Source organism: Myripristis murdjan, chromosome 18 (assembly GCF_902150065.1).
Source record: "Myripristis murdjan chromosome 18, fMyrMur1.1, whole genome shotgun sequence".
In the NCBI taxonomy this organism is placed as follows: Eukaryota; Metazoa; Chordata; class Actinopteri; order Holocentriformes; family Holocentridae; genus Myripristis; species Myripristis murdjan.
This window is the reverse complement of record NC_043997.1, coordinates 10,370,458-10,383,423: the sequence shown is the minus strand read 5'-3', so window position 1 is coordinate 10,383,423 and position 12,966 is coordinate 10,370,458. Positions and strand designations below refer to the sequence as shown.

Below are 12,966 nucleotides of genomic sequence, written 5' to 3'. Positions count from 1 at the left end.
CACAAAGGCAAAAACAGACATCTTCTATATTTCCCTTTACCATTTTTTCTTATTTTAAAGACACTGATAAAGGATTTGAGCATTTAAGAACCTTCTTTCTTATACGTACTTACTGTACAGACCAACTTCTTCTAAAAACGGGCATTTTTTGAGAAAGACTAGATTATAAATTGTTGGACCAATAGACAGTTCCCTTAAAAACAACCTCAAAAAGAGAAAAGCAACTGCACCAAAATACCAAACACCCCTTCCTCACACACACACACACACACACACACACACACACACACAGTAACTCAGCTGTGTAACTACAAGATTCACACTCCACTATACACAGGACACCGCAGCTGTTTGTTTTTTTGTGTTCCCAGCACAAAACCCGCCAAGCCCCCAACCCCCCCTCAGAGATTAGCATGCATGAATATGATGTTATTCTATATCTGTGTCTGTGTCTGCGTGTGTGTTTGTGTGTGAGCATCCAGTGAAGCGCAAAGCTGCCGGAGCCAAACAGGCGTGTGTGAACACTCGCAGAGAGCACGTCCGATTCAATAGCCAACTTTATTGGCTTCAAAAATAACAGCCCCCAAATGCATTTGACCTTTCTGAAAATAACGCTCCGCTCCTCCTGCCTCCTTTTCCTCCTCAGCGCCTTTTTGGCATTCGCTCCGACGATGGGATTTATCCTGTCAGCGTAACGTTTTTCTATGTCAGCTACGGGGGAAGACAGTTGCAGTGCTATTTCTAATTTTTTTTGAAAGAGTGGGTGATAGATGGAGAGACAGACAGGCTGTGTGTGAGAGAGAGAGAGAGACAGACAGAGTGATAGCTCAGGAGATCGAAGCAGACAGGCTGTGCAGTTGTTATGTGTGTACATTTGTCTCTATCAGTCTCCTCTTCCTCTCATGGTATAAATAACCACGGCATCACACAGCCTGATCAAAACCCAATCGGATTACCCAGCTAGATTTCTATTTATGGCAGCCTGTTAACAAAGAACATGGGGCATCCTTACTACTATGCAATTACTTAAGTGGATCAAGACACCTAATACAGTTATATCTCTGTCAGCCCCCCTGGTTGAGCCTGCAAATCACCGTAGTGACTCTAACACCCTTTTTGGAGAGTAAATTCCTGCTTTCCACATGTGGACTGCAGACCTGCTGCAGTCAGATGAAAGCCTTGTCGTTTCTCCCCGCCCTGCTCTCTCAATCAATGTGTTTATGGTCCACTTGGTCAGGGGTCCCCGAGTGTTTCCGTATTGAATGCCTCCAAACAGATTACACTTGGTGCTTTCAAACTTTTTCATGTTCTGGACCCCCAAGTTGACTGTCAGTAAGCCACGGCCCCAATTCAAATTGAGGGGAACCTTGTATTAAGATATAGTTTGGTTTCCATTAAGTATTACATGTTTGTGAACGAGCATTTAATCACAAGAAATCTGACAGCAATCCAGCATCACTGATGTGACACAAACAAATAAATAATAAATATTTAACCCTTATGCATATATTTTTCTTTTCCCTTGTTAAAGATAATTTTGCTGATTTTTAAGCAATTTTTGCTATTTTGCTTATGACCTTTTCCCCGTGTTTTTGACAGGAATCAAGTGAATCTGAACAGGTTTCGAAGGATTAAACTGTTTCAATGTCACACATGAATACTGACAGATTGTGGTGAGATTAAAGCAGAAAGACAAAAATGTTAAAATCATCCCTCATACATTTTGTGCACTTTAGCAATTTCTACTTAATTAAATTACTGTGAAATTAAATTACTCCTCTTTTTACTGAGGGCCCTCTGGAAGCCCATCAAGGACCCCTGGGGGACCCTGGACTGCACTTTGAAAGCAATACATCAACAATACATCCCCATATTGTTGAAGCAGAGTCAACCCCATTTGAGAGAATTGTTTCTCTTAGCTATAATTAAATGCAGAAATGAATCACTGTCTGCACTGTAGGTGGGGTGATAACAGCAGGGGGGAGTGAAAACCTACACTTTAATCAAAATAGCTATACAGTCTCTTTTTCCGCTTATTGTCATTCTGAAATTTAACTGTTCTTCCTTTTGCTGGGAACAACTGCTCAGGGTGCTGGGCTGCTCATAAAAGCCATTTAAAACACATTGCTACCATTTCTAACATGCATGAGCGTCACTAAAAATAAGACCGCTCTTTTTAGTCTGGGCAAAGATTGTGGACATAAAGGATTTTCAACACAGCAGCACAGTCTGACAGGGAATCTCTTTATGGTTGAATGTAGGAAATTTCTTAAGTGGGCATCTGGCAGCGATTTGAGGTATAACCCCCCTCATCTGGGCATTAGCATGGGACCTTGGACTCATCCTACACACCTAATTCGATAAGAATGTGGATGGGCAAATATAAAAGGGAAGAGGGTATGCTTGACTGATCAGAAAACCCTGAGCCAGCGTGGCCAGTATACTGTGAAAGCGTTGTGCCTGTACTTGCATCCAGCATGAATGAGTGATTGACTTGATGTTACTGTATATGTGCGCATATGTTCGTGTTAACCGTGTTGAAACCAAAACAAGGCGGCATGTGCACGTCTTAACTGTGTTTCAACGAAAATATGACAACAAATGCGTGTATGTGCGTTAACACACGTTGGCAGCTACAAATGGCAGCAAAGGGTGAACCATTTGAAAAATTTGGATTTAAATACCCAGAAATCCTGTCCCATGACGTCAGTTAACTACACACTCCATCCTCATGTTTACCGACCCAGCCAGTCTGTGCATTTCATACCAAATGGATGAGAGAGGGAAATATTCCAATTTGAGCGAGTCCGGCTTTCTCGGGACAGATCGCTCCCTCACTGCGGTTTGGATCTCACTCTTATCACTTCCTGTGAATGGAGAAGTCTTCACACTTCACAACAGAATTTAATAGCCAAGAAAAAACTATAGGGTTTCAGTCTAGGATGGGATGCTTTTCTCCGTGATTTAGGCCGATATATGACAGGTGTTCTTGCCTAGAGTGACTTCAACTGTGTTTTTGCCAAAGATTGTCTGTGTGTGTGTGTGTATTAGCTATGGCTGGGTGATATGGACAAAATCAGGATATTTGTAATCAAATACCTCTTTATTGCGAACATACTGGCGGGATGATTATGGGTGCTTTCATCAGGTATTTATAAATGAGACATTTTTGATAAACAATCATTGGTAATGTGGCTATGATGACCAAGCATGAAGAGGAAAATAATAAAATGGCTCAAACAGTCAAAAACTTGCATGTCTTCACTGGAATGCAGCCTTTACAACCAAGATGCGACATCACTTTTGATCTTTCATGATATCACAATATCTGAAACACCAGACAATTACGGGTGTAAAACCAAACTATTACAAAAAAAAAAAAAAAAAAAATACATAATACACCCCAAAATTCTCACCAGTGATAGTTTGGGCCTCCAGGGCAACTGAGAGTTACCTGACCTTGAGTGTTTATTACATCTAAGTAGACTAATGTTAAATTTGCAAATAAGACAAACTACAGACAACTTAATAGATGTTTTTTTTTCCCCCACTCCCTAATGTACAAAACAAACTGAGCCGCAACAGTGACTCAAAAACCGCAATACAAACCAAACTGTGGGTTAATTGAACCGTTACACCCCCAGTAGCTCCCTATTTTTATATCACGATATCGATACAACATCGATATATCTCCCAGCCCTAACGGGTAGAGTCTAAGAAAAATGCATCCCTTTACTGTAATGCAGCCTTTAAAAACAGGAAAAGACAATACTGACAGCAGGTCACGGTGGTAGTAATATCCAAAATCCCAGATAATATGTAATCTCACATCTCCATATTAATACACTGATATATTGGCAATGAAAGCAAACTGCACGAGGCCTGTTACTCACCTGGCTCTGCATTGCTGCGGTCAGGTGTCTCGGTTCCTCCTGCCCCTGCTGTGGCGCTGGTCGTCAAGCCCCCCGACCCCTCGCTGACGCTCTCCCTGGAGCCAAAGCGGACGCGACTGGAGCGGGAGCTGATGTCGGGCGAGGTGTCGGACAGCCCGGGGAGGTCCTCCGCTTTGGTGGGCGTCACCGTGAAGCGCACTGATGCCATGGCAACTCACTGGAAAAAGTAGGGCAGAGGACGGGGGGCAATGATGGGATGTGGGAGAAGAGGGTCGGGGGCGGGGAGGTCACAGACTGGCTAGCTGGGCTGAGTTGAGTTGGGCTGAGCTAGGCTATCTCCCAGGTGACACTGAGGTGACGGCGGCCTCTAGAAACTTCTCCTCTATAGCTGCACTTCCCCATTGAAGCAAAGTGGTTGTCTGCCACCAGGCATGTGAGTGAAACTCGGTGCTAAGCTTCTCCTTGTGCCTGCGTGTGTGTGTTAAAGATCTTTTTGATGCTCCTTTATTACAGTTTTACATATTACAGGAGTACATAACTGACCCTTTTAAGTGGAGTTGTACTTCTGAGTCTGCTGTAAACAAACACCAAGTATCAATCTGGATACAGAAATTATGTGTCTCTCCTTTTCAGACTAAACCTTTCACTGCTTTCACATGAAACGCCCTGATAGCATCAAAGTGCACTGTGAGAGTTGTTCCTGCAGCTGGTATCCTTTTTTTCCCCCTAGCTGTGTCTTGTCATGACTATGGCTTGCAATAGTGGTCATGTGGTGTGTTGGATCTGATTTTGTCTCTTCCGCCTTTTCAAATTAACATCAGTTATTCTGAGTCTACTATAATGGCAACCACAGTCAGGGGTGGGGGGATGACAAGACAACAAATTAGTGAGGCAGTCAGGGTGGGGACAAAGGGAGGGTGAAGGAAAGAGAAGCAAAATAAGTTCAAATTTCATCATATATGAACTGATTATGATTAGAACTAGGTGTTACATACAAAATGAAATGCCACAATATTTTCACTGAAGACCTCAAAAATTGATACTGTGCCAATATTGTTGGGATGAGTTTTGGTGCTTCTATAAAATATTTACACCATAATCATTAGGTAGAGGTAAATAATAGAACAGCTACAACTGTCTAATAAGTTAAGAAAATCACATCCCTTTACTGGAATGCAGCCTGGAATGCAACACTGATGCCATATCAGGATATTAAGAATAATATCAAGTCGCATATCACATTATCAAATCAATTTAATATCAATAACTTGCCCAGTCTTAACTGCAATTGCCAAGTAGCATTTTGCTTGTTTGTTTGTTTATTTACTCTGTTCAGCACAACTTGGCTGTGCTGCAACTCCCAAATGGTCTTAAAAAAACACTCAACAAATTTGACACAATAGTAGTTTCACAGATCAAACCAACTTCTCATCAAATGTCACCACAGCGGGAACAGTTCTGCTTTGATCAAATAACCCACCCCCCACATACACACACCTACTTTACTTTTTTGTCCTCAACTGAGTCTTAAATGTGTCCTTTTACTGTGAAGCGACACATCCTGTTGAAAACTAGCGACAATAGCCAGTGAAGTGCATCCTTGCAGAAAAACTGAAGTTCTCTGCATGTTGGGGGAAAAGGTGTAAAACAGTAACCAGTAATGGTGGGTGGGTGTCTTGGAGGTGGCAGAGTCAACTGAGCAGTAACTCTTTCTCTCCCCTGGTAAGAAAAAACCCAGGTAGATGGAGTTGTGTTGTTTCTTTGGTACAGTTCATAATTTAATTATTATAAGAGAGCGGTTCCAACCGGTTGGGCCAGTAGCTGCTGGCTGTACTCTCCACATGCGGAGGCGCCGCACTTTTTCCTGTTACATTACTGCCCTGCTCTCTCTCTCTCTCTCTCTCTCACACACACACACACACACTCACACACACATAGAAGGGAATTCGCAATGCTTAAAGAGCCGCAATGCTCGTCTTTCACGTCCAACTTGAGGAGAGCATCACCTGACAAGACGGCTTGTTTTCCCAAACTTCCAGCCACATTTCTCCACATTCAACCGCATAAACAATAATTCGCACCTATTAACACGAATGAAACTCGCTGCAATCTGATGCAAAGCGAAGGGTACAACAAAGCACCCATATGAAGGTTTCCTGAACCGGAGTGACACCTTTGTTACCGGGTCTAGATGTCAATCTCTGCCCGATGGGCTAGCCTCCCGCGTACCGCAGCTTGTCATCACTACGGTCTCATTACAAAGATATAACCGAGTACCTGCGTTAATCTGTGGGCTGAGGTGAATATTACCGAAAGTTAAACCCAAATCAGCCAGCCTAGGTTACCCCGGGTTGATGGTGATACTTGGGTTCACTTGCTAACCGCCACATACCTGCCATCATAAGCCAATTAAGCTAGCCATAATAATTCTGGCTCGAACCGGTCGGCAAACGCCTTTCTTTCCTCTTCAAATCTCTGGAAGACGGGGTTCCCACCGCGGCTATGACATGTTGTTTTGGACCCAAAATCACACACCTTCATGACAAAGGAATGCGGCATCTGTCTGCAGCTGCTCAGTGCGCTGTGGGTAAACAAATTTCAGCCAGCTACAATTTTTACAGGCGCTCATTAGGACAACTGGAGAGGGAGGGGGGTGTTGCCTGTTTAATGCCCAAAGTTGGTCATTTCATTAAAAATTAGATGTGGTAATCAGTAGAATAGCGAGTCAACAGGTACTGAGGCATCGTCTTGGTAATGGTACACGGGAGTTGTATCGGGTAAGGTGGCTAGGACTCTCCGTCCACTGCATTTACAGTCAGTACAGTGAGGTAGCTAGCAGAAGCTAACGTTAGCCACTAAGCTAGCCACGCCGCTGATAAAATGTGACAAGTCAACGGAGCCCCGCTTCTCTCTCTCTCTTTCTCACTGACAGCGACAAATGTCCGGCGCAAACCTCAAACCTACATGTGTTATCAGTCATAAAAGGCACGTACCTGGTGTCCGCTTTCGTTAAAATAACACTTAAAGCATGTGGCGGGGTGTCAGTTACATCTGGGAAGAATTGGCTCCTCTCCCAGTTCTTCACGGCACTTTGTGCAAACACACAGCACGGGGAAAAAAAAAAAAAAAAAAAAAACGAGCGAGCGCGTTTTAAATGTCCCCTTCGACTCGCCGTATTTTTAACGGCTCTCACACCAGGGTTGCCAAGTCCGCGTTTTTTCCGCCAAATTGGGCTACTTTTTAAGTGTTGCCGCGGGTAATAAATTTTAGTTAGTTAGTTAGTTAGTTAGATACTTTATTCATCCCGAAGGAAATTCACAGTTTCCAGCAGTATCCACAGAGTACAAGATTAAGTAAATCAAAAATAAAGAATAAGTAAATCAAAAATAAAGAATAAAGATGACCCTCGAGATCTAAAGATCTAAGTACCAATGTGCAAAAAAACAATGTGCAAAAAACCAATAAAACCAGTGTGCATCGATGTATACAATGTATTTACAGTATAAACAGATGATAAATAAATAAATAGCGCCCAGATGATAAATAGATGATAAAAAGCCAATAAAACCAGTGTGCATCGATGTATAAATTTTGTCCGCGGGTTGAGCTTGGGCAGACATGAATAAAGATTCATATTTTGAATGACCAATGTTTATACCCAAATCCTGTCAAACTGACTCCGGGCCAGATCAGCATATAAACTATCCACATATGTCACCTGCTCCACAGACAAATAATATGCCACTGCTGTGTGAGGCCACTCAGCACATGACCAATCACATCATCAGCACCACTCAGCTGAAGTAAGGTATCCCATATTATATTTTAAGTTCTGATATACTGTAAATTAAATAGGTGAAAGAACTGTTTCGGGAAATTGCCTTTAATGTTTATGGTGTTATTTTATAGATATTATAGTGCATTTTGCAATTATAGCAATGCTGTTGGACTATATGGATTTTTATGGGCATATTTTGAGTTCTGGTATTGGGCTGATTTTTGGGCCCTTTTTATACCAGGTTGGGCGGGTTTTGGGCTGCTTTTGTCTCACAGATCTGGCAACCCTGGCTCTCACACCCAGGGTTGCCAAGTCCGCGTTTTTTCCGCCAAATTGGGCTACTTTTTTAAGTGTTGCCGCGGGTAATAAATTTTGTCCGCGGGTTGGGCTTGAGCACACATGAATAAAGATTCATATTTTGAATGACCAATGTTTATACCCAAATCCTGTCAAACTGACTCTGGGCCAGATCAGCATGTAAACTATCCACATATGTCACCTGCTCCACAGACAAATAATATGCCAATGCTGTGTGAGGCCACTCAGCACACGACCAATCACATCATCAGCACCATAGATATAGAAACGTTTCTATATCTATATCTATGATCAGCACCACCCGCGTCCAGTGCCTGTCAGCTGAAGTAAGGTATCCCATATTATATTTTAAGTTCTGATCTACTATAAATTAAATAGATAGATAGATAGATAGATAGATAGATACTTTATTCATCCCGAAGGAAATTCACAGTTTCCAGCAGTATCCACAGAGTACAAGATTAAGTAAATCAAAAATGAAGAATAAGTAAATCAAAAAAAAAAAAAAGAATAAAGAATAAAGATGACCCTCGAGATCTAAAGATCTAAGTACCAATGTGCAAAAAAACAGTGTGCATTTTCCACCGATGTTTAAACTGTTAATACTTCTGTTTTAATTGTCCATATTTCTATCTTTTTATAATCCTTGTTTACAGTGTTTATATTGCTTACTGCTATTTATCATGTGTATACTGTATATTTCTTCTAAATTTGCACACTGACCTACCTCTATGCACATTTTATACACCCATGCACACGTTTTTGTTTTTTGTTGCACATTGCTTTTTGCACACTGGGTTGTACTTAGGTTATTCTGTTGTACTCAGATCTTATTCTGTTGTACTTAGATCTTATTCTTTATTTTTATTTCTTTTTATTTACTTAATCTGTAATCTGTGGATACTGCTGAAAAAATGTGAATTTCCTGCGGGATGAATAAAGTATCTACCTACCTACCTACCTACCCACAGATCTGGCAACCCTGGCTCTCACACCTGCGCACTGACGACCGCTACAACCAAGCTAGAAGCTAAATTTTTATTTTATTTTTTTTTTTTTCTCCATTATTAGAATAAAATGAACACCATGAAGTGTACTCTCACCGACCACGTTATTAGCTACACTCGCTGACACAAACACCACATCGGCCAGTTTGCATGGCAGCAACTCAGTGTGTGCATTTTAGGCATTATGTAGACGCGGTGAGGACGATGTGCTGAAGTTCAAGCCGAGCATCAGGATGGGGAAGAAAAGTGATTTAAGTGAGTTTGAACGTGGCATGGTTGTCGGTGCCAGGCGGGCTGGTCTGAGTCTTTCAGAAACTGCGGATTTGCTCGGATTTTCCCGCACCACCATCTCCCGGGTGTACAGAGAATGGTTTGAAAAGGAGAAGACGTCCAGCGAGCGGCGGTTCTCCGGGCGAAAATGCCTTGTGGACGCCCGGGGTCACCGGAAAATGGCCAAACTGGTTCAAGCCGACAGAAACGCGACAGTGAGTGAAATCACGGCACGTTACAACCGAGGTATGGAGAGGAGCATCTCGGAGCGCACAGCCCGCCGGGCCTTGAAGCAGATGGGCTACAGCAGCAGAAGACCACACCGGCTGCCCCTCCTGTCCGCTGAGAGCAGGACACTGAGGCTCCAGTTTGCACAGGTACACCAAAACTGGACTGTGGAAGATTGGAAAAACGTCGCCTGGTCTGATGAGACTCGATTTCTGCTGCAACACGCAGATGGAGGGGTTAAAATGTGGCGTGAGCAGCATGAAAGCATGGATCCATCCTGCTTTGCATCAAGGGATCAGGCTTCTGCTGGTGCTGATGGTGTAATGGTGTGGGGGATATTTTCTTGGTATGCTTTGGGTCCCTTAGTGCCATCTGAGCATCCTCTAAGCACCACGGCCTACCTGAGTGTTGTTGCAGATCATGTCCATCCCTTCATGACCAGAGTGTACCCACCCACTGTTGGCTGCTTCCAGCAGGATGCCACGCCAAGCCACACAGCTCAAGCCGTCTCAGACTGGTTTCTTGAGCATGACAAGGACTTCGCTGTGCTCAAATGGCCTCCACAGTCACCAGATCTCAACCCCATAGAGCACCTCTGGGATGTGGTGGAACAGGAGCTCGGCATCATGGAGGTGCAGCCCAGTGATCTGCAGCAACTGCGTGATGCCATCATGTCAGTATGGACCAAAATCTCTGAGGAGTGTTTCCAGCAGCTTGTCGAATCCATGCCACAAAGGATTAAGGCAGTTTTGAAGTCGAAAGGGGGTCCAACCCGGTACTAGTAAGGTGGACCCTAATAATAAAGTGCCTGGTGAGTGTACATGCTGTATACTTTTTTTTTTTGCTGACAAAACTTCAGTGTAAAAATAAATGACAAACAATAGATAACAAATTGTAGGGAAAAGAGAGAAGCAAATAACCTCCAGGGTCTGCTAAATAAATGGAAGTAAGTTGGAAATGTCTGAGTAATCTTATCAGTTTGTGACTCGAGTTTTCAATAGTAGTCAAATATCTTTTAAAATCAGAATCTTTGAAAATATAGAAAAGGAGGGTATGTTTTACGAGCCAAAACATTCTAGGGTGCAGTATTTAAGTTAATTATATCAGTTTAATCTGCCAAAAACTTGGGATTGTTCTTTGTGGGTATGAAATCTTAACTAGCAGCTAATGAATTAGAATAAAGACTGATCAATAGTGTTTCAAAAGGTGCCTATATGCTTAACATGTATCACAAAAATAGCTGTTCAAAGTGTTGGTTTAGTAAATTCAATGGCATTAGATGACAGTGCGGTATAGGAATCATTACATACACTTGTGTCAAGTTTTGAATGTGTGCTGCATTTATTTACATAGGGGCCACCAACTTAAAAAAAAAAAAAAAAAAACACATATAAGTATAGCAATAAGCTCAAATAAATGTCAACAAATCAAATAAAATACAAAGAGTCCACCAGTCTTGAGAAGTGAATGTGATCATCATCCAAGGTGACAGCAGATGGGATTGGATGCATGGAGTCAGGCTGGGCCAGGAGGGTAGGGTGAAGTGGGATCCAATTCCCAGATTTTTTTTCTTTTTTCTGCTCTCCGGACAGTACTGTTCACCCCGTCTCCCTCCATCCCTCTTCCCCCGGTCTCTTCCTCTACAGGACGGGTCTGGGCTGCTGGGTGAGCAGCAGGCCAAAGCGCTTCTTGATGGTCACCCTGTGCCTGGAGAACTTGTCATCTGGGGAGAAGCGGGCAGGGTGGGCCGAACTGGTGGGCCGTCCCTCTGGGTCCGCCTTCTGTTGATGACACACATGGAAAAAAAGAAGATAGCAGAAAAAAAAGATAAGTGCATTTAATATGGGGGGAAAGTTTGATCCATACCACAAAAAATCCTTCTAAAAATATAAGGTAAAGGAAGTCTCATTTAAGTTGATTGACAGTCCATCAAGTGACACATTTCATGCAAAAGTTAAAGAGCGACATGGATGTAAACTGCTCTGTCAATCTGCTTCCTGCCACTTATTTTGGTCTTATTAATTTACATATGTTCCTAATTTTTTAGTTAACATTTTCTCACATTTTACTCTTTTCATAGAAGCATTATATATGGCTGCTATGATTATGGATGATAATACATTTTTTCTTATTAGTTTTACACAGTGCCAAATTCCACATTCACTAATGCAAATTTACACACACAAAAAAAACCTCAATTCTTTGTATTCATGAAGGAACTGGAACAGTACATGCCAGTGCTTTCTTGTTCACAAAACAAAAAAGCTGTCAAACAATGAATGTATGCAATATGTATGTAGGCTATGTATGTATGCAATATTTAAGTCTTTAAGTGAGTTTATGGTCATAGACATTTTTTTTATTATCTTTTCTTTCTTTTATGTGAGGTTTGTTTTGCTTTTGCTGTTTCTCCCCTCTGCACTGCTTTATGTTTTACTGTCCTAATGCCTTATATATCTGTAAGCATTGTTATCTTCTTTGTTCCTGACTTCATATAAAGCTTTAATAATAAACAAAAATGCTTTTAATGATCATAAGCTGAGACGTTAAACCGGGACATTGCAACAGCAAATATGCTACACCAAGAGAAATGAATATAAACAATGCAAATGAAAAAAAAAAAAAAAAAAACATGCCTGAGAATATCAAAGTGGAACTGAATAGCGCTTATACGCTTCAGAAACCATTTCGCCAGTACCAATGATTGTTGTCACCCACCTGAATGTGAGATGCATGCAACTATTGCCAGCAACTGTTTACTATTATTTTCTGTATTTGAATTATGTCCAATAAACCAACTACAACAACTCATTGGGAGCGTTTGGTCTCAAGCCTGCTATTTTCACACACAAGTCCAAGCCTTTTACAACAAAATCAAGAATTATAAGTCTTAATCCGTTAAAAACAGCCTTAGTTTCGGGTACACCAGATAGTAAATTAATTTAAGGAGCAAACACGTGGCTTGAGGGCCTGTGAAGTTAGTGCGGTTTAAGGTTTGCGTGTGGAGAAGTCAACATACCTTCAGAGTATAGACTCGGTCCCCGTTCTCGTTCAGGTAGTACTGCAGGAACATGTTGGCGAAAACCTCGCTTTACAGCACCGACGGTGAAAACCGAGAGCTCACACGACGATTTAAATCAACAAAAATCAAATCCTGACCAGGTTTAATCGATACTCCTACTGATTTCCACGTGCAGCGAGCTTTCTTCCTCTCGACCAGCAGAGCGGGCACGGATATCCGGTGCACTCTTTCAGACGATAAGCATTATGGGAAATGGAGTTTATTTCCCTCCTCCCATAGCTTGGCTCAGCGGCAAAGTGGGGTCCGGGGACGTTCAAAGGTCCATTAGGGGTTTCCAGGTGGACTCAAATATTAAGTATTTAATATCACCACTGTTTCACTCTCTAAACTGATACGACACGCAGAAAATCAACTGTAGCCTTTAATATTAATAACCTATTTATGAATAAT

The 12,966-nt window shown here is 42.1% G+C and overlaps 2 protein-coding genes across 4 annotated transcripts in view; both read right to left on the bottom strand.

Moving 5' to 3' along the window:
• slc12a6 (solute carrier family 12 member 6) overlaps window positions 1–7,014 on the bottom strand; it is a 46,877-nt gene extending 39,863 nt beyond the window's left edge. For 2 of the 3 annotated variants that reach the window (XM_030076165.1, XM_030076167.1), the window contains exons 1-2: window positions 6,887–7,014; window positions 3,894–4,728 (exon numbers count right to left, since the gene is read on the bottom strand). In XM_030076165.1, the coding sequence (XP_029932025.1) occupies window positions 3,894–4,101 (208 nt within the window). In that variant the 5' untranslated portion in view covers window positions 4,102–4,728; window positions 6,887–7,014. The remainder of the gene's footprint in view (window positions 1–3,893; window positions 4,729–6,886) is intronic. The other variant, XM_030076166.1, reaches the window with a different exon arrangement.
• A 3,797-nt stretch (window positions 7,015–10,811) lies between these two features.
• nop10 (NOP10 ribonucleoprotein homolog (yeast)) lies at window positions 10,812–12,744 on the bottom strand. The gene is made up of 2 exons (XM_030075561.1): window positions 12,514–12,744; window positions 10,812–11,275 (listed from the first exon to the last, which is right to left on the bottom strand). Exons 1-2 carry the CDS (start codon window positions 12,565–12,567, stop codon window positions 11,135–11,137), a joined length of 195 nt encoding a protein of 64 aa, XP_029931421.1. The 5' UTR covers window positions 12,568–12,744; the 3' UTR covers window positions 10,812–11,134.
• Between the last annotated feature and the right edge of the window lie 222 nt (window positions 12,745–12,966).